The sequence below is a fragment of the Mauremys mutica genome, chromosome 10 (genome assembly GCF_020497125.1).
Source record: "Mauremys mutica isolate MM-2020 ecotype Southern chromosome 10, ASM2049712v1, whole genome shotgun sequence".
NCBI lineage: Eukaryota > Metazoa > Chordata > Testudines > Geoemydidae > Mauremys > Mauremys mutica.
Window position 1 is genome coordinate 80188858 of NC_059081.1, and position 24875 is coordinate 80213732.

Sequence of the window (24875 nt, forward strand, 5' to 3'; positions counted from 1 at the left end):
GTAGCTTCATTATTAATTGGGGTTGCAAAATGCACTTGTTGCTAATAACACGTTTGTTCTTTGGTAGCTGCATAGAGATTAATGAAGACTCGCAGAGACTGAGTTTTATTAATACCACCATCAATATAAGCAAAATTACAGAACTAGAAAAACAATATGAGAATAACAGCAGAGACAGTATCCCTTATACTCACGAATCTGGGGGGCTGTGGGTTCCCTTTAAAGTGAGATTAAGCATGAAGGTTGATTCCCTTTTATGCATCCCCTTTATCCATACCTATTTCTGAGACCATATTTAATGAAGTCGTGGCCTCTTGTGCATATTTGTCATTCCTGCTACCCATTGTGGGGGGTTCTGACAATTGTCGTGAGCATTTGCTCAGCTGGGAAGGTACTCTGAGCAATGCGGTTAAGGAAGTCTTTGCTGATTGGTTAACTGCCTTTGATCATGCTGACCGTGAGGTGTTAGTGGTGGTGGCGGCGGCAGATGGAGTCCCCCTAGAGTGTTTCTGGCCCTTTCTTTGCAAGTTCCCAGAGGCTACTTCTGAGGGCTCTGTTACGTAAGGTTCTGTCTCATCACCTCACCTGCTCATAGTGTGAGTGAGGCAGCTAGAGGGATTATCCAGGAAACACAAGATCAGTGGTTCTGAGGGCTGATAGAATCCACCAAGCCTTGTTTGTCCCAGCCCCCAGCAATCTAATGTAATGTTTCTCCCCCTCGTTTCTGCAGGACTTATTAAATCTGGGCTTCTGACCATTCCTGTACTTGACATGCAGCTGTCTAGCAAGTTCCCTTGTGTCCTCTATGTTCAGGAAGATCAAACGAGAACTCAGCCACCTATATGGTAATCCTGCTGTTTTCAAGGCTATGTCAGAAATCTTAGCCATCAGATCTGCAAACGTATTGTGTATTGGGCACTAGCTTAATGCACAGAATAACATTCATGACAGTCCCGTTACTCCAGATAGGCTTGTAAATCACCTGAGTGCCCTTGAAACTTTTACCTTCTAGCTCTCACTGAAAGTTAGTGAGACTTAGGCACCTACATTACTTAGGTGCTTTAGAAAACATTACCCAGACTTGTTGGGTGGCTTCCCTGTGGAACAGGCACCAGAGCTGCCCCAGACATCTGAAAATCTGAACTGAAGGATTGACTTAATCGCTTTGCTTTTGGTATGTTTGAAATCACATCCCATGAACTCTTGATTAGCTGCCTTCTGGCAAAATAGAAGCACGAAGGCTTTAAATCATCTGTGAGCTGACCTGTCATGTGTCCAACTCTTGTGTCCAATTTCACCCTATAAACTCTTAGAGCTTGAGCAAAGATCACAAATTTTAAAAGTTGACTAAATATCCATAATTACCCTGCTGCAACTCAGATCTGCTTCCTGCAGCATCATAGGGGTATCCGGGAGCTGGTTCTGGCCATAATTTCTTTGCTTAGCTTGGTTCTAAACTTGGTAAAAGTTAGAGCAGCCTAGGGGCTTCTCTAGTCTGCACCAGCTGGCAGTGGTTCTTGGCAGGACTGACTGCCAGCTGACAATAGCCAGAGTGCAGCAGTGCCCTGGCCATGCCCCTGCCACCAGCAGCACATCCCTTACACCTGGGCGAGGCTCAGGGGTGGCTTAAGAATTGGCCAGACCAGCTTTACATGGACAAAAATATTCCCATTCCAGGGGAATTCTCTGCTGCCCAAATGGGACCAGAATGTGGACCCTTTGTCTCTGGAGTAGTGCAAAGAGGCTGGATTAGGTCTGATCCAATGGGTTTAAACTGAAGAGCAAAGGGTAGAAGCAAACCGATATAACTGGATGTGGAGCTTGTTAGGAGCTGTATTTCTCATGCTCCCTGACGTCTCTGATTTGGTCGCAGACTTGTGGAGAAGTATTCCAGTACCCCATTGATGAAGAAATCCCACAGGCAGTAGAAAGCCTAACAAATATTTGCCATTAGATCAATCCTTTCTGTTTAAAGTGCAATGTTTGTAGCTAAGCTCTGACACCGGAAGGTCAGACGGAGTATCAAGGTTGCATTATATAAAGGCAGAGAAATATATGCTGGAAAGCTGAGGTGGAAAGTTAGGTTTTCCAGAAGAGAAACCATGAAGACCTTATTCGTTTTTGCCCTTGTGATGAGTGTTTGGTCTTGTTCTGGTAAGTTCCTCTAAATAGGAAGAGCATCCATTCTTACTGGGTGAATGACCAATGCTTGTTTTAATGAGCCTGTGATATGTTGGGGTCAGGGTTGCCAGTGTATGACTATGAACCATCCATCGCGGAAGAAGCTCTGCATGCCTCCATTGGAAGAGTGAATTCTAGATCACAATGGCCTGCCCTGTTTGGCGTCGTCAGGAGCTACGTTAGAGGGGTGAGTGTGAAGCTGGTCAAAAGAATGTCACTGAAACATGTTTGTGGTGGGGAAAAACCAGGAAACATCAACCAATTTTCTTTTGGTTTGGAATGCGCTAATTTTCTTCCAAAAAAAAAAAGGTGATTTTTTTTTCTTGGGCATTCAGTCAACATTCTTGGTTTTCAAAAACTAAAATCATGGTTTTTGGAAAACCAAAATGTTGTTGGGTTTCAGCTTTTCATTCGCCATAAAAATAATTATTTTTCTTTTGAGGGACACTTCAAGGAAAAACAATGTTTTCAAAATCTTCCATGGAAAAATAATTGGCATTTTCAATCAGCTCTAGAAAAGTGCTCTCCAGTTTTGGGTGCATTGTAATATGGCTCAGTTGAACGTTTCTTGGCCAGCGTTTATAATATTTAGTAGATGCACTTGTCCTTATCACTTATGTTCACCATTCTTGCAGTCTAAACATATTCAGTCTGTATGTAGTGTCATGGCAGCAATTCTACTGGTCATATGTAGCTGGCACTAGCTGCCTTCAGTGCCTACAGCTTCCTCAGAAAATTGCTTTAACAGGCTCAAGTTTCTTATGCTCAATTGTTATTCCACAAAGGACTTTCTGAAAAACAAAAACCCAAATGTGACTGTCACCCCCCTCCCCAAGCCCCAGTGACATATGCTGTAACTACTGCATTTCAATATAAAATTAAGAGGTTTCCATTCCCGGACAAACCCAAAGCCCCACTGTTTCTAAACTTTGAACTTGGAATGTACCTAGTCCTGCGTGATGAGTGGTCCCATGGTCCTGCTGGAATAAATCTAGTTGGGAAATATTGCAGGTAGCAAGGTTGGAAAATAAGGTGCTGAAAGTGAAAGGGAGATTCACTGGGTCTGAAAAGCCAATAGGAATGGGAGGAAGAGGAGAGAAGACCTTAATACATATAACTGCAAATGTACCTACCAGTCTTTAAAGTTTGTCACGTTTCCTGCTGGACGGTACTACTCAGCACCTGTTCTGGTAATCGTATTATTAGTGAACACTTATATTGTGAGTAGTGCCAAAAGGCAACAACCAGATTTGGCCCCAAGGTGCTAGGCACTGTACAGACATTCTTTTTAAGGGTCTCACTTTGGAAAGTGATTGTTACACAGCTTCTGTGACATATGAGATGACAGACTTATAACCTAGCTGGGCATGAATAAACCATGGGGCGAACGGTAAGTTGCAATTGCAGGGGTAATGACTGAAAGAGGAAACCCAGGAAAGAGTTCCTTTTAGCTCAATAGGGAGCTTTTTTCCTAACGCGATCATCCTTGGGGTTTTTTTGGTCATAACAGATTCCTCATAAATAAGGTTAGTTAACAGTAGATACAGGTTAACCGGCACTTGTCTGATTCTCCACCCTGACAGCTCATTGTTGGAACTGTTTACAACACACAAGGCAGAGCTGCAATTCAACAGTAGCTTTGCTGTTGGGCTGAAAGGTGCTGATGACGTGTGTGTGTGTGTGTGTGATGCATAACCAGACTGACTGTCTCATTAGGGAGACAATGTGAGTTTCCAGTGTTAGCCCTTAGAGAAGGGATGCCCAACCTGAGCCGGAGAAGGAGCCAGAATTTACCAATGTACATTGCCAAAGAGCCACAGTAATATGTCAGCAGCCCCCCATCAGCTTCCCCCTCCCAATACCTCCTACCCACTGGCAGCCCCGCCAATCAGCGCCTCCCCCTCCTTCCCCACACCACCAGATCCGCTGTTTTGTGGCGTGCAGGAGGCTCTGGAGGGGAGGGGGAGGAGCGAGGGCACGGCAGGCTCAGGGGAGGTGGTGGGAAGGGGTGGAATGGGGCAGGGCCTGGGGCAGAGCCAGGGGTTGAGCAGTGAGCACCTCCCCCCCGCATATTGGAAAGTTGGCGCCTGTAGCTCCAGCCCCAGAGTCGGTGCCTATACAAGGAGCCACATGTGGCTCCGGAGCCACAAGGTGGCCACCCCAGCCTTAGCGCTCCAAGGTTCCTTTTGGATGGCAAAGCAGCCACACAGGAGAGCTGATGCCCAGACTCTCTCAAAGCCCATATACTCCCAGAGGAAGATCAGTGTGAACTACAGGGATGCACCAGGTGTAAAATTCCAGGACTGGGGCAGAAAGGGAACTGTTTAATTAAGCAATTTACACTGGCAAGAGACCATAGAGAGTCACTCATGGCAGGTGCTGCTTGGGGCCATCATGCCTTACCTGAAGCTTCTGCAGGAGGAGTTGCTAATGTGAAACTTTTACCAAGGAAATAAGATGTGGTGTAACTGGTTTATTTACAAAATGTCCACAAGAAAATACCATGCCTCAGTCCCTGATATTCTGCTCCCGATGGGCTACTGACTCTCAAGGCCCTGATTTCTGCCACAGTTTGGCAAAGAGGCAATAGTACACAGAGGAAAAAACCTCAAGCAGCGATCACACATGCTATTGGCCTTTCCTTCTTATACAGGTTGACCTGTTGGATAACAATGACTACAGTATAGTGCTGGACTTCATTGTTCGAGAAACCACCTGCACTAAAGATTCAGAGAAGGATCCGTCCTTGTGTGACTTCAGAGTGGGACGCTATGTGGTAAGCATGCCGGGTCTCCTAGCATGGAAAACACCCTCTGTGTGATTGAACGTGGCCTGGGAATCTGTCCGCTTTTGTGCTGATTATTCAAGGCCTTTGCTAAGCAAATACTTGGCTTGAAGCATTAAGTAAATGACATTTGAGGACTGGCCACAATACATAACCTGCTGTAGACTCCTCCCTGCTCAACATGCACAGGGTGGGAGAAAGAGGGGTATTCCATGCCACGTTAAAAAGGGCCAGACCAGGCCCATCTTCATTATTTTACATTGCCTCACTTAACAACACAGGTGAGCATATTCATAAATTCCAAGGCCAGAAGGGACCATTGTGATCACTGAGAATGACTCCTTGTGGGTGGAACCCAGGCCAGAAAACTTCCCTGAATTAATTCCTGTTTGAACTAGAGCAGATCTTTTAGAAAAACAGCCAAGCTTGTACTTTGATGCTGACTGTCATCCCTTAACCTTCTGATTGAGCTCGTATTCCCTTTAATCGTCTGCCCTGCTTCCCAGGGTAGTCCTCCATGTAGCTGGTCTGCTACCTGGATGAGCATAATATGAAAACCAAGCTGTTGTTTGAGGATATTTAGGATTCAGTAAAAACCAATGCTTATCTGATGGTCACTCAGCCAGCTAGCCCCAGGATGGGAGTGGCAGGAAATGTGGCTGAAAGCCACTCTGCACACAGTCTCCTGCTCCTGAGCTGTGCTATATGCTGGCCTGTTCCCTGGCATAGAGCAGAGCAGCCCATAGGACTTCCTGAGTCCTCGATCAGGCAACACTTGTTAACAGGCCAACTGAAATCCATCACTGGGCCACACCCAAGTCCATTGGCAACTAGTCAGTGGATTTTATCATTTAGAGGAGTCCCTATCCAGTGGCTGAATTTGATGCATGTGTGTGTTGCACATATTACTATGTCTGCGATTGTGTCCTTACTCAGCTCGGTCAGGTGAAGTACAGGAAAGTTCCCCCAAGTGAGGGAATAGGAATTTCAAACTCTCTTCTCTGCTTTGTGTTGCTTACAGGCAATCCTAATAAATGTGCAAAAGTATGAAAGTACAATATCAAAATATCACCAGAGGGAGCTAAGGGCAATCCTGCAGTACCCCATCACCTAAAATAGGTGGTGTGCTTCAGTCTGTGTGAAACTACGGCTTAATCATTAAAGCCTCCAGTCTGGTGATTAAAGAAGTAATTTAAAAAAAATGGGACTACCACCGGCTCAGCACCGTATGGCTCCCCACCTGCAATCTCAGAGAACCAAAGGGAGGAAAAGTGCCTTTGAAATGTAGATGGTCATAGAATGTAAAGCCAGAAGGGCCCACCAGATCATCAAGTCTGACCACCTGTATGACTGGTCACTAAACACCACCCAGCCCAACAACCAGAATTAGACCAAAACACTATAGCCTTCAGAAGACTAAATTATTGGGTGGATCAGAAGGGACGGATGGTCTCCCTGCCCTGGAGGAGTTCCTTCTGTGGAGGCTGAGGAACACTGGGGAAGCAAAGTGTGAGGCACCTCACCTTAGCGCTGTCCATGCTGCGCCTATTTGTGGTTGGGCAGAGGGCAACAGTCTCCAGGGCGTGGGGGTGATGTCTTTCAGAAGCACGAAAGCCAGACATGCCCAGTTCAGAAATGGAAAGACTCCAGAGACTGGTGACTACACTGAACTGCCACAAATAAGTTTTGCTGGAAGACCAGAACCAAAGGCTAATCCATGGTTGTGAACAATGGGCTCTCTCAGGTCCCTGCCCTTGGTAGCTGGCTATCAAGAGGCGGTATGACTTTTGATTGAAACTCGTTCTCCAGACAGTTCCAGGAGGCTTATGCCATAGTCTCCATAGCTGTATGGGTGAACTCTATTTTGATCTGTTACAGCAAACGGCCTTCTGCAGAAGTACAGTGCGGGTCTCTGAAGAGCAGATACAGAACTTGGCAGTTTACTGCAGCCAGGATGGGTCCAGCTCAGAATCCTCAAGCAGTGAGGAGGTAAGCAAGCGGAAAATTTGCTTTTGCCGTGCAGCTTCCTCTTAAGGAAAATTCTGCCTCTGGTGCACATGGGCTCGGCTTCCACTAACCTGACTAGGAGTTGCACATGCATATCTGAAGACATCCTGCCTTCATAGATCGTTCCACTGAAGCAGTGAATGATAGAGACAAATGTGGTGATCGCTTTAGTGGGGAAAACAGCCCTTCAGCACACCGCCAGCAAAGAACAAAAACTGCCTCTCCCAACAGGGCTCTGTTCCCCTCTCCAGATCTGGAACTTGGCTATTTTGTCTCATGCATCACCCCAGATCAGCTGGGACCTTTGATTTTCCCTGATGGATGCCTTGGGAAAACTTAAGTTGCAGACGTTGACACTAATTCTACATTGTCCTGCATAGTATTTGTAGGCATGAACATAGAGATGCGGATATGCAGCTCTAATAGTCAGAAACAAATACAATTTATTCACCTACACTTCTGTTTTGCTGATCAAGTCATCAGTAATCCAAGCACTTCATGTTATAACTAAACCACTTTCACTCTGGAAACTGTTCCACATCCTTCTTTGGTTTTGATCTGCCTCGCTCGATTCCTAGACTTGAGTAAAAAGTTGGATCAAAATAGCTGAGCTCCACCTGGCTGTTTCAAAACCATGCAAATGTGCACATTTTCAAAGACTTTGATGCAAAACCAGGTGCATCTGGGTGCCAATTTTCCCACTGTTGGACAAACATGTTCCTGCATTTCCAGATTGTAACAAAGCAAGAAAGCAGCTGAGTTCTGGTTGGTGTCATAGAATTATAGAAATGTCTGGGGGGAAGGGCCCTATCTAGTCCATCCCTAAAATTTTCCTAAAATCTAATCGAAATCTTCCTTGCTGCAGATTAAACTCATTATATCTTGTCCTACCTTCAGTGAAGACAGAGAGCAATTGGTCACTATCTTCTTTATAACAGCCTTTAACACATTTGAAGGCTATCATCGGGTCCTCTCCCCACCCCTCCGCCCCAGGCTCTCTTGCTCAGTACTAAACATGACCAGGTTTTTTTTAACCTATCCTCATAGGTAGGCTTGGAAGGATTAGATTTTGGTTGGTAAATGTCAATTTCATTGGCTACACACAAACTGACAAAAAGATATTTCCATCAATAATAATCAAAATGTACAGGTAGGCAAAGTAAAAAAAAATGCTGCTTCAGAATTTCTTAGTTGTATATTTTGACATGTGAGATTAAACTATGACAAAGCTTTAACTTTTTATATCTGTCTGCTGTCTTTAGCCCGGCATTGTCTGAGTCCCCCATAATTTCCTGCAACTGTGAACATTTAAATAAATAAAAATACAAAAAATGCTTAAAAATAAACATTGAGATTATCCATAGGTTTTTTTAATTTCGAACTTGGCCAAGCCTACTCATAGGTCAGGTTTTCCAAACCTGTTATCTCTTCTGTTGTTCTTCTCTGGACTCTCTCCAGTTTGTCCACATCTTTTCTAAAGCGTGGTGCCCAAAACTGGACACAACACTCCAGTCGAGGCCTCACCAGCGCTGAGCAGAGCTGTGGTTACCTCCTGTGTCTTACAGCACTCCTGTTAATACACCCTAGAATATTAGCTTTTTCTGAGACTGCATCATACTGACTCATATGCCTTTTGTGACCCACTATAACCCCCAGATCATTTTCAGTAGTACTACCACCTACCCAGTCATTCCCCATTTTATAGTTGTACATTTGATTCTCCCACCCCGAACTTTAGTACTTTGCACTAGTCTTTATTGAATTTCATCCTGTTGATTTCAGATCAATTCTCCAATTTGTCTAGGCCGTTTTGAATTCTAATCCTGTACTCCAGTGTGCTCACAACCCCTTACAGGCTGGTGTCCCCCACAAATTTTATAAGATGCTCTCCACTCCATTATCCTAGTCTTTAACAAAAATATTGAACCTAGGATGGACCCCTGCGAGACTCCACTAGAGGCATCCTCCCAGTGAACCATAGATAACTACTCTTAAGTACTGTTCTTCAACCAGTTGTGCCACCCACCTGGCAGTCATTTCATCTAGGCCACACTGTCCCTGCTTGTTTATGAGACTGTCATGTGGGACTTTGTCAAAAGCCTTATTAAAATCAATATATATCATGTCTACTGCTTCCCGGCCATCCACTAGGCCAAAGGAAATTTGGTTGGCATGATTTGTTCTTGACAAATTCATGCTGGCTATTCCTTATTACTCTATCAGCCTCTAGGTGCTCACAAATTGGTCATTAAATTAAAGACTGTGAATGGCTAGCCAACCACAAAAGCAGTTTCTCCTCCCTTGGTGTTCACACTTCAACTGCTAGAAGAGGGCCTCATCCTCCCTGATTGAACTAACCTCGTTATCTTCAGCCTGATTCTTGCTTGCATATATATATACCTGCCTCTGGAAATTTCCATTACATCAGGGGTAGGCAACCTATGGCACGGGTGCCAAAGGCGGCACGCGAGCTGATTTTCAGTGGCACTCACACTGCCTGGGCCCTGGCCACCAGTCCGGGGGGCTCTGCATTTTAATTTAATTTTAAATGAAGCTTCTTAAACATTTTAAAAACCTTATTTACTTTACATACAACAATAGTTTAGTTCTATATTATAGACTTATAGAAAGAGACCTTCTAAAAATGTTAATGTATTACTGGCACTTGAAACCTTAAATTAGAGTGAATAAAGGAAGCCTCGGCACACCACTTCTGAAAGGATGCTGACCCCTGCATTACATGCATCCGACGAAGTGAGTATTCACCCACGAAAGCTCAGGCTCCAATACGTCTGTTAGTCTATAAGGTGCCACAGGACTCTGTGCTGCTTTTACAGATCCAGACTAACACGGCTACACCTCTGAAAATTAATATTTGTTCAAGTAACCTTGCAGTTACGGTTAGGCTGATTGGATCATCTTTATTCCCCCTTTTAACAATAGGTACTATGTTTGCTCTTCTCCAGTTCTCTGGGATCTCACCCATCCTTAGTGAATTCATAAAGATAATCGCTAATGGTTCTGATTGCATCAGCTAGTTCCAGAAGTACCTTACAGTGGATTGTGTCAGGCACTGCCGACTAGAAAACATCTAACTTACCTAAATATTCTTTAACCTGTTCTTTCCTTATCCTGACTTGTGTTCCTTCCATCTCGGTAATACTAAGCTTCTGGTCACAATTAAGTCTTTTTAGTGAAGACTGAAGCAACATAGGCATGAAACACCTAAGGCCTCTTGATGTCCTCTATTATTAGCTATCCTTGCCCACTTAGTAGCAGACCTACGTTCTCCTTTGTCTTTCTCTTGTTCCTGTGTATTTACAGAACCTTTTCTTAGGACTGGTCTATGTGAGGAAATTAGGTTGGTATAACTACGTGGCTCAGGGATGTGAAAAATCCACACCCATAGTGATGCAGTTAAACCGATCTAATCCCCAGTGTAGACAGAGGTAGGCTGATGGGAGAATTCCTAGCTATACTGCTGTAAACCTTTAAGTATAGACAAGCCCTTATTGTGTTTTATGTCCCTTTCTGGGTATAACTCATTCTGCACCTTGCTTTTCTGATTTTGTTACATTTGGGGTACAAACATTTTGCACCACTCTGTTTCTTGTTAATTGTCATGGTGTTTAAAGTTGTGCCCAATAATTATATTCAGAAATGAAGTCTGCATTTCAGGCAAAAGCTTATAGTGCCAGAGGATGGGGATAACTTGTGCCTGTAGCAAGATGGTCTGGTTCCCCGCCGCCCCGGAGAGGGATGAGCCCCTCCGGACGCCAAAGTGGGCGGAGCCAGTGGAGCTTGCACCTGCCCCCCGGAGGTCAGTGCGCAGGACAGGAAGTACAAAAGCCCTACCCCAGAGCTCACTAGAGGCCCAGCCGCCGGAGAAGCCAGACGCTTCTTGCCTAGGTCCCGGTGGGGAGACTCTTGCAGCTTGCGACTGACCTGAGGACTGGCCAGACCAGCCAAGGCCTGATGCCGACCAGACCCCGGAGAAGCAGTTAAGCCTGCCTGTGGCAAGCTACCCCGAGGAGCTGCCAAGCCTGCCACTTGCCGAGTACCCTGAGGAGCCCACGGTGCTCGATTCCTTGGAGGACACTGTCCAGACGCAAGTACCTCTAGAGGGGGAGGTAGGAAGTAGCCCAGGGGCAGCCAACCCTAGTCTGGCTTCAGCACACCCAGAGCCCATGTCAGTGTGTTGCGATCAGGATCCCCACTGACGCAGCAGCGGGTTGTCTGCCGCTGCTAGGGCCCCGGGCTGGGACGCAGTGGAGTGGGTGGGCCTGTGGCCTCCCTGCCACCCAACGTGCGGGTGTCAGTCTCCCCATCTCCCAGGTCCTTCAGAGCCAGGGCCTGGGCCTCCTGAACTCATTTGTTTGCTCAGCCCCTGCATAAGGGCCAGAGCCAGAGACTCTCGACTGCGCTGCCATGAACTAGGGCCGGGGTCTGCGGAATCGAGCTGTTTGTTGGTCTCTACCATTGCCGTGGCATGAAACCCCATGGCCAGGCTAGTTCCCCCGAAATAACCCGACGGACGTAGCGAGGCGGTCAGGTTCCCCGCCACCCCAGAGAGGGCCTAATCCCTCTACAGTGCCATTGGTTAAATGTTAGAGTGCAATGAATAACTTGGAGCAAATAAGATTCAAACTTCAGCATCTTTAATTTGTCAGAATAGCTTGTGACGTTCTTGTGTTCAGTACCTATTCCAAACTGTTTGGCGAATACGTTCTAGGAATTCACAATCTGTAGCATGGAAGCAGTGCAATTTGAGTGTTTAAAATTCAAGCTATGTGGGTAAATTTGGAACATTGGTTCTGTTCCCTGACTAACATGACTCCTACAGTGGGGTTTCCGTGTAAATATTCACTTTTTGGAGTAGAGTCCTTTCGGTGAATACTCTTTAACAGTCATTTAAAATTGTCATTTGCCGCCATTATTCCTGTCAGGGGAAACAGTTGCTATAGTATTCATGGAGCATAAAAAGCCAAAGGGAAGTGATACCAGAGAAAAAGGTGATACCGAAGAAAAGGGGAAATAAGTTTCTTTCTGCAAAAGGTGCCTTGCAAATCTGCCTTTGGTTATGGTTTAAATCAGGAGTTCCCAGCCCGGCATGTTGTGAATAGGTGTTGGGAGTGGGATGAGGGGGCACATCCACCCTGTCCTTCCCGGTCACACTATCTTAGACGAACCAGGGTGAGGCAGTCTTGCCACGGATTGACTGAAGGGCCAGCCTGGGCCCCAGTGAAGTCAGTTAGAACCACCGAGCACTTGTCTCTGTAGCAACAGGAGAGGGGAGAATCCCTGCTTGCTTGCGGGTGGGGTTGGTTGGAAGTGTTGCATAGCATCAGAGAAGCTGGCTTGGAATGGAGAATTTCTCTGGCCATATGTTTGTTACCATTAATGGCCTGGGGATCAGTTGTCTTCCAACAAAATTCCCAGTGACTTCAGGGGGGCAAGATCAGGCTTATGGCCATGTGATGCTACTGGCAGGCAGGAAGAGAGTGACTGGTATAAACTGTTAAGGCTTTTAGAAAACCCCAAAGGCTCCAAGCCAAGGTCCCTAATCTCATTGGTTTCAGAGGCTCTAATTAACAACGGGATACCTTTGAAAAGCTCCTCTTGATTTGGCTGGGGGGTTGGGGGGAGCCTCTATTTCCAGGGTCCCATTTTAAAGGTGATTTCCCTGCATGCCAGCCAGGGCTACCAAGCCAGTTTCCCCTTGGACTGACCGTCCCTTTTTCAGTGCTCATATTTCCTTAGGCTGGTTCAGTGATGTTTTTCCCAAATGGAGTTATTTTAAACGAGATAAAATCATAGCAAATCCAAAAGGCTGCCTTTGACTACTGCTTCCTTTGACAGCTCGGGATATATGCCTTTTAAAGATGTCTTTCCTTTTAGAGGATGTTCATGGAAATGATGGCCCCAAACAGAAGAGGTGACAGTCGCAATGAAGGTAAGTAATCTGGGTGATTGACTCTTCGTCACTCAGAGGTTTGATGCTTATCGTTGGCAGCCTAACAGACAAGATTTCTCTTACCCCCTTAACTACCATATAACCACCCTAACCTAGGCGTAGGTGCTTTGAATTCTTGATATACTCTTGAGGCAATGAGGCTAGGGTGAATGCTCTGATTGGAATGGGGTAAAAAAAACCCTGACTTACTGATCCAAGGTGGGAGTGAGATAGGGAAGCATAACTTGAGGGAGTGGCCAATTTGGAATGATAGCGATGCAACCAAGTGCAGGACCCGACTGTCGCTAGCTTTCACAGGGATGGGAGGGCATGTAATTCTGAGAGTGTGGAGAGCGGAGCAATCTCAGGCAATGGTGAGACTTGCCCACCAGCACAATCTCTTTCCAAGCTTCCCTGGGCAAGTGTCCCTTTACCCTGGAACTGAGCGAGGAATTGATATTTTTTTTGGTTCAGTGGCTGAACTGGGGGTAAAAAAACTTACTTTCAAAAGCTGAATTTTTTTCAGGGTTTTCTTGACAAAATAAAAACAACTGAAAACTTCCTTCGGGTAGAATAAAACACTTTGAATGTTGAGTCAACTCGACAATTCTGGAGTGGAATGTCAATTTAACCTTTTCAAAATTGGTTTTGGGCTGAAACTATTTGCCAAATTTGAACTGAATTCACTAATAGCATTTTTGGGTGAATTTATTCTTTGCCCAAAACACTTTATACCTGCTAGGCCAATATTTAATAGCATGGAGTATAGATCTCTCCATATTTACCTCAAATCTGTACATCATGATGTTCACCTCATCAAAAGTCGGTATGTGCTTTTTCCGTATGGGGTTGGACCCTGACAGTCCTAACCCTTACTCCGATGCTTTGGGGGGGATGTCCTGCTCAAACTGTACATGAGAATGCTGAAGGGACCCACTAACATTTCATGTCCTTTTCCAAAAGCTCAACTTGCTCCTGAGGCCTTCTCTGCAGGGAGAAGACGCCAGAGCTATAAAGCTCAGCGCCGATCCAGTAAAGCCAACTCCTACACATTGGCATAACCCCACTCAGATAAATACACTTGCTTGAATGCGCCTTCTATCAAGGTATGTCCTGGGACTTCAGAGGCTGATTGCTTAGAATAAATGACCTCCTGCGAATATAGGAATCCATAAACTGTGACTTGGCTACTAGTGTGCTGGAAGCCAGCCTGTCCTGGGAATTTAGGGTATGTCTACACAACAAGCAGTAGACATAGAGTAGAGTCTCAGAGCCCAGGTCTACAGACTCGAGCTGACAATAGCTGTGTAGATAATTGGGCTCTGGCTCTGAAGCCCACTCTGGGATCTGAGCTCCTGCCTGAGCTTGAACATCTGCAGCTATTTTTAGCAGTACAGTGCGAGCCCCAGTCTGTGGTCCCAGGCGCCGAGACTCGCTGCTGCTCGTACAGACTTTACTGGTGGGAATGCCAACGAGACAAGCAAGAATGGAAACAGCACTACCGCTGTGTTACTCAGGTAAAAAGAAATACTTGCAGTTCTACAACTCAACGGCCAAATTAAGGGAACACCTTCACATGATGTGCTGTCTAGTCCAGTGTAGAAATGAACTAATAACTAATGAACACTAAACTGAAGTGTCACAGCAAGCAAAGAAACAATATGAAAAGATGGAGTTTCTCTGTCGCCCATCCAGTCTGCTCTCTCATCCAAATGTAATGGTTTGGCAGTCTCTTTAATCACCCCCTCTCTCGTCCCCCCACATTTTCTGTGGGCCTGGCAGGCATTCAGGGCTGAATAGCTCCATGGACAGGTAGTGACTGGAGGTTACTGCCATCAGATAGCTTTTGGGGAGACTGTATCATGTTTATGGGTTTACCCCCACAAATAAATCCTTGACTCAGTAGGCTAGAATGAACTCTGGTGTTCACAGGCCTGCACTCTTCCATCTCTACCACTTGTCTTGGTTGATACAGGGGAAATTTCTGTCAGCCATATAGCACATCATGTATAGTTAGGGCCTTTTCAATTGACTTTGGCTCTGGATCATGCCCTTGTTGAGGTGTCTCATGTGAGGGCACATCTTAAATGTTATCTCTCTCTTGGTGAGTCGAGACTGTGTTCCTGTTGTGTAGCCATGTTTGATTCAAATACACACACAGGTACAACTTGGCAGCCATTCAGACTGTTCTAGGAATAAAGGCTAATGTAAAGCTTAATCTAGAGCAGCAGAGCAGTCTAGTGGCTGGAGCACTGGACTGGGAATCAGAATCATAGAAGATCAGGGTTGGAAAAGACCTCACAAGGTCATCTAGTCCAACCTGTGCTCAAAGCAGGACCAATTCCAACTAAATCAGGGGTTCTCAAACTGGGGGTCAGAACCCCTCAGGGGGTCATGAGGTTCTTACATGGGGGGGTCACAAGCTGTCAGCCTCCACCCCAAACCCCGCTTTGCATCCAGCATTTCTAATGGCGTTAAATATATTTTAAAAGTGTTTTTAATATATCAGGGGAATCGCACTCAGAGACTTGCTATGTGAAAGGGGTCACCAGTACAAAAGTTTGAGAACCACTGAACTAAAGCATCCCAGCTAGGGCTTTGTCAAGCCGGGCCTTAACCTCTAAGGATGGAGATTCCACCACCTCCCTAGGTAACCCATTCCAGTGCTTCACCACCCTCCTAGTGAAATAGGACGAAGTGCGTACTCACCCACGAAAGCTCATGCTCCAATACGTCAGTTAGTCTATAAGGTACCACAGGACTCTTTGCTGCTTCTACTGAAATAGTTATTCCTAATATCCAACCTAGACCTCCCCCACTGCAATTTGAGACCATTGCTCCTTGTTCTGTCATCTACCATCAGTGAGAACAGCCTAGCTCCATCCTCTTTGGAACCCCCCTTCAGTTAGTTGAAGGCTGCTATCAAATCCCCCCTCATTCTTCGCTTCTGCAGACTAAATAACCTCAGTTCCCTCAGCCTCTCCTCATAAGTCATGTGCCTCAGCTCCCTAATTATTTTCGTTGCCCTCTGCTGGTCTCTCTCCAATTTGTCCACATCCTTTCTGTAGTGAGGGGCCCAAAACTGGACACAGTACCCCAGAGGTGGTCTCACCAGTGCCGAATAGAGGGGAATAATCACTTCCCTCGATTTGCCGGAAATGCTCCTACTAATGCAGCCCAATATGCCGTTAGCCTTCTTGGCAACAAGGGCACACTGCTGACTCATATCCAGCTTCTCGTTCACTGTAATCCCCGGGTTCTTTTCTGCAGAACTGCTGCTTAGCCAGTTGGTCCCCAGCCTGTAGCAGTGCATGGGATTCTTCCGTCCTAAGTGAAGGATTCTGCACTTATCCTTGTTGAAGCTCATAAGATTTCTTTTGGCCCAATCCTCCAATATGTCTACATCACTCTGGACCCTATCCCTACCCTCCAGCATATCTACCTCTCCCCTCATCTTAGTGTCATCCACGAACTTGCTGAGGGTGCAATCCATCCCATCATCCAGATCATTAAAGAAGATGTTGAACAAAACCAGCCTGAAAACCGACCCCTAGAATCATAGAATATCAGGGTTGGAAGGGACCTCAGGAGGTCATCTAGTCCAACCCCCTGCTCAAAGCAGGACCAATTCCCAACTAAATCATCCCAGCTAGGGCTTTGTCAAGACTGACCTTAAAAACCTCTAAGGAAGGAGATTCCACCACCTCCCTGGGTAACCCATTCCAGTGCTTCACCACTCTCCGAGTGAAAATGTGTTTCCTAATATCCAACCTAAACCTCCCCTACTGCAACTTGAGACCATTACTCCTTGTTCTGTCATCTTCTACCACTGAGAACAGTCTAGATCCATCCTCTTTGGAACCCCCTTTCAGGTAGTTGAAAGCAGCTATCAAATCCCCCCTCATTCTTCTCTTCTGCAGACTAAACAATCCCAGTTCCCTCAGTCTCTCCTCATAAGTCATGTGCTCCAGACCCCTAATCATTTTTGTTGCCCTCCGCTGGACTCTTTTTCCAATTTTTCCTCACCCTTCTTGTAGTGTGGGGCCCAAAACTGGACACAGTACTCCAGATGAGGCCTCACCAATGTCAAATAGAGGGGAATGATCACATCCCTCGATCTGCTGGCAATGCCCCTACTTATACAGCCCAAAATGCTGTTAGTCTTCTTGGCAACAAAGGCACACTGTTGACTCATATCCAGCTTCTTGTCCACTGTAACCCCTAGTCCTTTTCTGCAGAACTGCTTCCTAGCCATTTGGTCCCTAGTCTGTAGCAGTGCATGGGATTCTTCCATTCTAAGTGCAGAACTCTGCACTTTTCCTTGTTGAACCTCATCAGGTTTCTTTTGGCCCAGTCCTCTAATTTGTCTAGGTCCCTCTTTATCCTATCCCTACCCTCCAACGTATCTACCACTCCTCCTGGGGCACTCCGCTTGATACTGGCTGCCAACTAGACATTGAGATATTGATCACTGCCCGTGAGCCTGACAATCTTGCCAGCTTTCTATCCACCATATAATCCATTCATCCAATCCATACTTCTTTAACTTGCTGGCAAAAATACTGTGGGAGAAGTATCAAAAGCTTTGCTAAAGTCAAGGAATATCATGTCCACCACTTTCCCCTCATCCACAGAGCCAGTTATTTCATCATAGAAGGCAATCAGGTTAGTCAGGCATGAATTACCCCTGGTGAATCCATGTGACTATGCCTGATCACCTTCCTCTCCTCCAAGTGCTTCAAAATGGATTCCTTGAGGCTGACCAGTCTGTAGTTCCCTGGGTTCTCCTTCTTCCATTTTTTAAAGACTGGCCCTATATTTGCCTTTTTCCAATAGTCTAGGACCTCCCCTGATCGCCATGAGGTTTCAAAGATAATGGCCAATGGCTCTGCAAACACATCAGTCAACTCCCTTAGCGTCCTTGGATGCATTGCATTCAGCCCCATGGACTTGTATATGTCCAGATTTTCTAAATAGTCCTTAATCTGTTCTTTCGCCATTGAGGGCTGCTCACTTCCTCCCAATACTGTGCTGCCCAGTGCAGCAGTCTGGGAGCCGACCTTGTCTGTGAAGACCGAGGCATTGAGTACTTCAGCTTTTCCCACATCATCTGTCACTAGGTTGCCTCCCCCATTCAGTAAGGGTCCCACACTTTCCCTGACCACCTTCTTGTTGCTAACATACCTGTAGAAACCCTTCTTGTTACCCTTCACATCCCTTGCTAGCTGCAACTCCAATTGTGCTTTGGCCTTCCTGATTACACCCCTGCATGCTTGAGCAATATATTTATACTCCTCCCAGTCATCTGTCCAAGTTTCAACTTCTTGTAAGCTTCCTTTTGTGTTTAAGCTCACCAAAGATTGCTCTGTTAAGCCAAGCTGGTCGCTGGCCCTATTTGCTATTCTTTCTGCACATCAGGATGGTTTGTTCCTGCACCCTCAATAAGGCTTCTTTAAAATACAGCCAGCTCTCCTGGACTTCTTTCCTCTTTATATTAGCCTCCCAAGGGATCCTACCCATCAGTTCCCCGAGGGAGTCAAAGTCTGCTTTTCTGATGTCCAGGGTCCTTATTCTGCTGCTCTCCTTTCTTCCTTTTGTCAGGATCCTGAACTCGACCATCTCATGGTCACTGCTGCCCAGGTTACCACCCACTTCTACTTCCTCTGCCAATTCTTCTTTGTTTGTGAGCAGCAGGTCAAGAGGAGCACGGCCCCTACTTGGTTCCTCCAGCACTTGCACCATGAAGTTGTCCCCAACACGCTCCAAAAACTTCCAGGATTGTCTGTGCACTGCAGTATTGATTGAAGTGCTCCATCAGAACCAGGGCCTGTGATCTGGAAACTTCTGTTAGTTGTCCAAAGAAAGCCTCGTCTACCACATCCTCCTGTTCTTGTGGTCTATAACAGACACCCACCACGACATCACCCTTGTTGCTCTTGCCTCTAAACTTAACTCAAAGACTCTTAACAGGCTTTTCTGCAGTTTCATACTGGAGCTCTGAGCACTCATACTGCTCTCTTACATACAGTGCAACTCCTCCATCTTTCCTCCCCTGCCTGTCCTTCCTGAGCAGTTTATACCCATCCATGACAGTGCTGCAGTCATGTGAGTTACCCCACCTAGTCTCTGTTATTTCAATCACATCATAGCTCCTTGACTGTGCCAGGACTTCCAATTCTTCCTGCTTGTTTCTCAGGCTTCTTGCGTTTGTGTACAGGCACTTGAGATAATTAGCCAATTGCCCTACTTTCTCAGTATGAATCAGGTGGCTTCTCTGTTGCACCCTCCTCCTGGTGTTTCCTCCCAGTATCCCACTTCCCCACTTACCTCAGGGCTTAGGTCACCGTCCCCCAGTCAGGGGCGGCTCTAGGTATTTTGCCTCCCCAAGCACGGCAGGCAGGCTGCCTTCGGTGGCTTGCCTGCGGGAGGTTCCCGGTCCCGCAGATTCGGTGGCAGCCTGCGGGAGGTCCACCGAAGCTGCTGGACCAGCGGACCCTCCGCAGGCAGCCGCCGAAGGCAACCTGTCTGCCGCCCTCACAGCAACTGGCAGAGCGCCCCCCGTGGCTTGCCGCCCCAGGCACGTGCTTGGTGTGCTGGTGCCTGGATCCGCCCCTGCCCCCAGTGAACCTAGTTTAAGGCCCTCCTCACTAGGTTATCAAGCCTGCCTGCGAAGATGCTCTTCCCTCTCTTCCTAGCAATTCTCCTTCCTGGAACAACATCCCATAGTCACAGCAGACAGACACTCGGCTATTGACCCCACCAGCTCACAACACAGCCCCCTTAATGCAGCACTCGCCGTAGCTCCTCTCGGACTGTTCCCAAGCAAACTCCCTCTGTTGGCTTCTCCTCTGTTTGCAGCTCCATCACTGACCTGCTCGGTGACCTTGGGCACATCCACTTCCTGTGTCTGTCATGTCTATTTAGAGTCTAAGGTCTCTGGAGCAGCCTCTTTGAATCCTGCCTAGCACAATGGACTCTTAAGGCCCTACTGTCATACAAACCATTACCTCTGTATTACATTATCGAAGAGAACAAAGAAGCAGTGTAACTGCAGCAGCTGTTCATTACACCTCCACCTGCAGTCTGGCTGCAAGGGTAACAGTATTTAGAGTCTAATTAATGCAAATAACAGTGAAGGCGCAAGCAATTCGTTGGCTTCAGTAAGTCTTGCATTGCACAAACTGCCTTTGCTAACCTACTTCTGAGAGGCTGCGTGGGAGTCGTTCTAATTGCTGCTGCTATTTCACCCACCATATCATGCGACAAAGAAGTTAATCTAAAGGAAAGGGACTTTAAATGAGATGAATGTGCACACCATGGAGATAGCTGGTTAGCATTTTAAACACTTTCAAAGTCCGCTGCTGTTCTTTAAGCAGAAGAATCTTTCTGCAGGATAAAAGATGGCCTGTGTGCAGTTCCTATGAACCATGTAACCACAGCATGATTGGCACCGTTGCTGACAGCCCGGGCAGAAAGAGCTAGGATACCAGGCCATATGTGAGGAGACTGACCTAACTTTTCCGGTTTGGAAAAATGATAGTTTTAGACAAAGATTAATGTCAGTGAGTCACTGAAAACCCCAAGCAGCTGTTGGATCCTGAGCCAGATTCTTGTTTAAAATTACACGGAAGGGGAGACTTACTTTTTCCTTCAAACACGAGGTCAGAATTAAAAAGAGAAAACCCAGTACTCTGCTAGATCAGGGCTTGTTTTATTTCATCATGCTATTTAAAAAAATAATGCTTTCCCTAAGTCTGTCCTCTTTTATGCTCGTCACAAGTCATGACAAGCTGACACACTGTTTTTATTAGTGCTTTTCCTTGTTACGTAATCTTTGACCTTTCTAATTTCTTCCGACTTCCATGGTCAGGCTGCAGCGTCGTTCTAGCATGCAATTTATTTTCTTCTAGCTGGCTTTTTTCCCATTACGAGGCTCAAGATGACAAAACTAAAGCTAAATCAAGAGTAAATAAAAGGTCTGATTTCCCTTAATGTTCTAAAACAAAGATTAAAATAAATCCAACTGGCTGTGGTTGGATTGTGAATTTATTTCAATGAGCTCAGTGGAGTGGCACCAAGGATGAATGGAACTCGTTCATCTATAAACCTATGGCAGCGAGCATGTGTTCATTTTATGTATCATTTTTATTTCAAAACTTCTTTTGCTCAGATCTTGCATTAGAAATACTGGGTTGTCTTTGGTTTTGCTGGCAAACTAGTGAAATGACCTCAGAAGGGCACGATTGGGAGGGGGATGGGGTGTGTCAGACTGCCGAAGAATCTGTGTGCATTTTTAATAGCTCTCTAAACCAGCTTCTGCTCAAACTTGGAAGAGAGGTGAGGGATTTTCTTTGAATGAATTCACATCCCTTCTCCTTTTAATCTAAAGAGTGCAAGGTCTCCCAAACCAGTTCTTTAGTCCCCCAAGAAGTCATTTGGGTAAAACAGTAATATCACCAATATTTTGTGTTCCCTAAGGTATTAAGCGTACATACCCCCCGATAAAACCAACCACACCTAAAAACAAGCAAGGAGGAAAACATCCTTTTAAAGGAAAATAAAGCAAATGGAGAGGAACATATGACTCTTAAAATCTTACCTGCTTTCTTTCTTAGGATCAGCTGAAAATGTTAGGCTGCCAATGGTAAATATGGGCCAGAGACCCCCACCGAGGGCTAGGCTCTGGATGTTCCAAAGGTCAGAGGTGTGTGGATCGGGAGTTTTAGGAGGAGATTGTCAAAGCCACAAAGGGCTGTGGAGTGCCTGCTTCCCCTTTGTGTCTCTGGAAATCTCTCTTTGCTGGAGTCAGCTATGAAATCTGCAGCTGGGCTTGTTTTCTGAACCCCTCTCATGTCCAGGGTTGGGTGTGTGTCCCTGAAGTTTAAGGTAAAACAAACAAAGCAACAAGCCCCTGATTCTACTTCAAGTAACCTGTAGGTCATCACTGTTACTAATGTGTTTTCTCGGGCTTCATCACACCAGGGCAGTCTCTCCTCAAAGCACATCGGGTCCAAAGCAAAGTAATGGGGGTTTGAAACATAGACAAGGCCAGATCTTCAGCTGGGATAAATTGCCATTGACTGCAGTGGAGCTGGGCATCTGACTCACATTATAGTAGACTCTGAATACAGGAGGTAATTGAGAAGGGATCGAACAGAGTGGATAAGAGTGTGCCAGCATAGAATAGTGGGATTTTCCAGCAATGAAAGAGCCAGCCTAGCCAATTGTGGACTTAGTCTTATGCATGTTCCTAATAGGAATCCTGGATGAAAAATACAGAGAGGATCTGAGAGCTGCCCTGGTCCTTCTAGGCAAAGGATAGTCCCAATGCAGGATGCGCCATGTTTCCAGGGTGTGGGAGGAAAAGACGACATCCCTGGTGTACTCATTAAGACACCACCTCTTTAGGCACAGCGTTGCATTCTCCATAACTCAGTGCATAGCCCTGGGTTATCATTCACTTCCCCCTACCTCCCCTCATCCTCGGCAGGAGGTTTGTCTCTGTTTGGTGGAAAGAAAAAATCCCTGCAAGCAGGGAGCTGCTGCATAATTGATGAGCTCAGAGTGAGTGTTCATCTTGGCACAGAGCCAGAGCCAGGGCCCTTTATTTCACCATTATGCAACTTGGGTGAGGTGGCAGGCAGCAGCCAAGATCCTGTTTCCCTGCAGCGGTTGTCCCTTCCCCTGCAGAATCTGCTCTTGCTACCTCTGCGCTCTGTATCCGATACCCCCGGCCTGCTTATAAACCAGAATGCCACGGGCTGCTTTCTGCAGGAGAACAAAGCCCAGGTGACCTGGCAAATGGAAGAGTGGCTACAATAGTCCACGCCAGCTGTTCTGAAGACTTGTCACTTTCTCTGCCATTCAGCAGTCGAGGAAACTGTCCATATGACTTTCCAGAGTGTGCCCGTCCCTCTCGGACCCGCTGTCTATAGGTCTTTGCTCTTGTTGCTGTCTAGGAATTGCTACTGCTCCCTGGAGACTCACAGCTAGGTTCAAAGCCTATTCAAGCCAATGGCAAGGTTCCTTTTGACTCTGCAGTTTGGGGGGCCTGATCCAAAGTCGTTGATTTATTCCCCGGCAAAGGGAGACTGGTGGAAGCCCCGTAGCGTTCTCCCGCATGGGCAAGCTGGCATCTTTCATAAGCACCAAAGATTAAATCCGTGTTTACCCCCACAACTGATACGTAGCCCAGGGCGTGGTGATGTCTGCTTCCTCCCATAGGTGGGGAGTTGCACACCGGGAGGGCCACGGCTATCCCAGAGACTAGCTCTTTGTCCATGATCCTGCCGTCCATGCTGCTAGTTCTCTGACCTGGACACCTGTTGGGGAGGAACTGAGTTGAGGCCACAAACTCATTCACACAAGCCAGCCAGTGGCCGTTAGCTGGTGGGGGAAGTTTGTGCCTTGGTTGTTTTCACTTATTTATAAAATGGTCATGTGCAGGGAAATGCTTAGAAATGAGATTTCTGGTTATGATTACACCATGAAAATGTGGTGGAGCATGCTGGAGACATGCTCATGTGTTCCTCCAGAAACACCATGTAACCCACGGTGGCCTTTGATTTACCTGCATTTCCCATAAAACCTGGCACCATGTTATGACCAGAAATGGCTCCTCCTTTTAGACTGTCCATTGCACTGCTAATTTTAGTTCTCTAAAGCTGTTTTAGGTAACTTTATACATTTTGTATTGTGATCTCTTCAGTTTTGCCTGGGTTAGCCAAACATGGTCTTGCTATTTGCAAAAGTTTGAGGGACTCCTTTGTAGGCATATGAGAGAGACAAGGTGGGTGAGGTGATATCTTTGATTGGGGAGAGGGACCTTGTAGGATTGGCATTTCAGCATACCTTTGTGAGCAATTGCCATGGAATATTATAGACCCTCTTTACTGAACACCAGGAATGTGAGAAGGTGCTGCAGGGTGTGAGCTGATGTTGATGCTAAAGGAAATAATTTGTAGCTGGTATGAATACAGGTTTATACAGGGTCTCCTTCCTTAAGCTGTGTGTGATTAGGTTTTGTTAACACTGAATGCTTTAACTATGATTTCTTTTCTTTTCTTTTTTTAAAGTAAATTGAAGATCCAACAGGACCAGAAGCCAAAGAACCAGCACATGAAGGAGGAACTTGACAGCAATTAACTTTATTACATCAGCAAAAGCTATTCTGTAACATATTGACTCCTCCACACCCCCCAATACTTTCCATTTCATGGCAAATGTCCATTGAAGTGTGCACACAAATGTGTGGAAATGGGCATTCGATCGCATTGCTGTATATTAGGGCTCATTTGGAGAGCGGTCTCATGCGCCTAGCATAACTGTCCCCAATGAGTGGTGCATCGTCTCAGAATGGTGCTATTAAAGGATCATTATATCATCTACATGTGCTGGGTGGCTCACTGGCCGGCGACACTCATCGCTCTCTGTTGCGCTTGTTACTAACTCTTGTTCAATTTAAAACACAACAAACAATTTCTGCCCTCTATGCCTTTCTTTCCACACCCAAAACGGGAAGGGGGTCTAGTGTCTCTCGAGAAGGTATGTGCAAAGGGGGCAACGGCTGTGTGGGTTTATTTAGCCGTCTTCGTGGGAAAAGGTCAGCTTTTCAGATAAAAGCTACGTGCCGCCTCTCAAACATTGGGGTACAATTTACTGACAAGTCCTACTCTCTAAATTTACACAAGGGGACAGTAAATCAGAGTAACTGTACCAGCTTCCTCTTGCTTTATTGTAATCTCCCATCACAATTAATTAATTAGTGTAATTCTTTGCATATGCAAATAACTCAGTGTAGTGTGTGGTGGAATGGGGGAAAGGAAGGGCATACTGAAAAGGGGAAGAGAGAACCGTGCTTCTGGCTACTTGCTAGCAGCCAGGATCCTTCCCTTAGAGCCCTGCGTCAGTAGCTTAGTGTGATAGTAAATTCCTTAGGGGTGGTACTAG

General features: G+C 46.1%; 1 protein-coding gene across 2 annotated transcripts; it reads left to right on the forward strand.

Moving 5' to 3' along the window:
* Window positions 1–1995: 1995 nt before the first annotated feature.
* On the forward strand, window positions 1996–24309 carry SPP2 (secreted phosphoprotein 2). 2 transcript variants are annotated; one of them, XM_045032477.1, is made up of 7 exons: window positions 1996–2154; window positions 2244–2368; window positions 4835–4957; window positions 6845–6955; window positions 12872–12926; window positions 13890–14032; window positions 24002–24309. In XM_045032477.1, exons 1-6 carry the CDS (start codon window positions 2103–2105, stop codon window positions 13985–13987), a joined length of 564 nt encoding a protein of 187 aa, XP_044888412.1. In that variant the 5' UTR covers window positions 1996–2102; the 3' UTR covers window positions 13988–14032; window positions 24002–24309. The 2 variants fall into 2 exon arrangements, with proteins under 2 accessions (XP_044888412.1, XP_044888413.1); XM_045032478.1 differs by lacking the exon at window positions 13890–14032.
* Window positions 24310–24875: the final 566 nt, after the last annotated feature.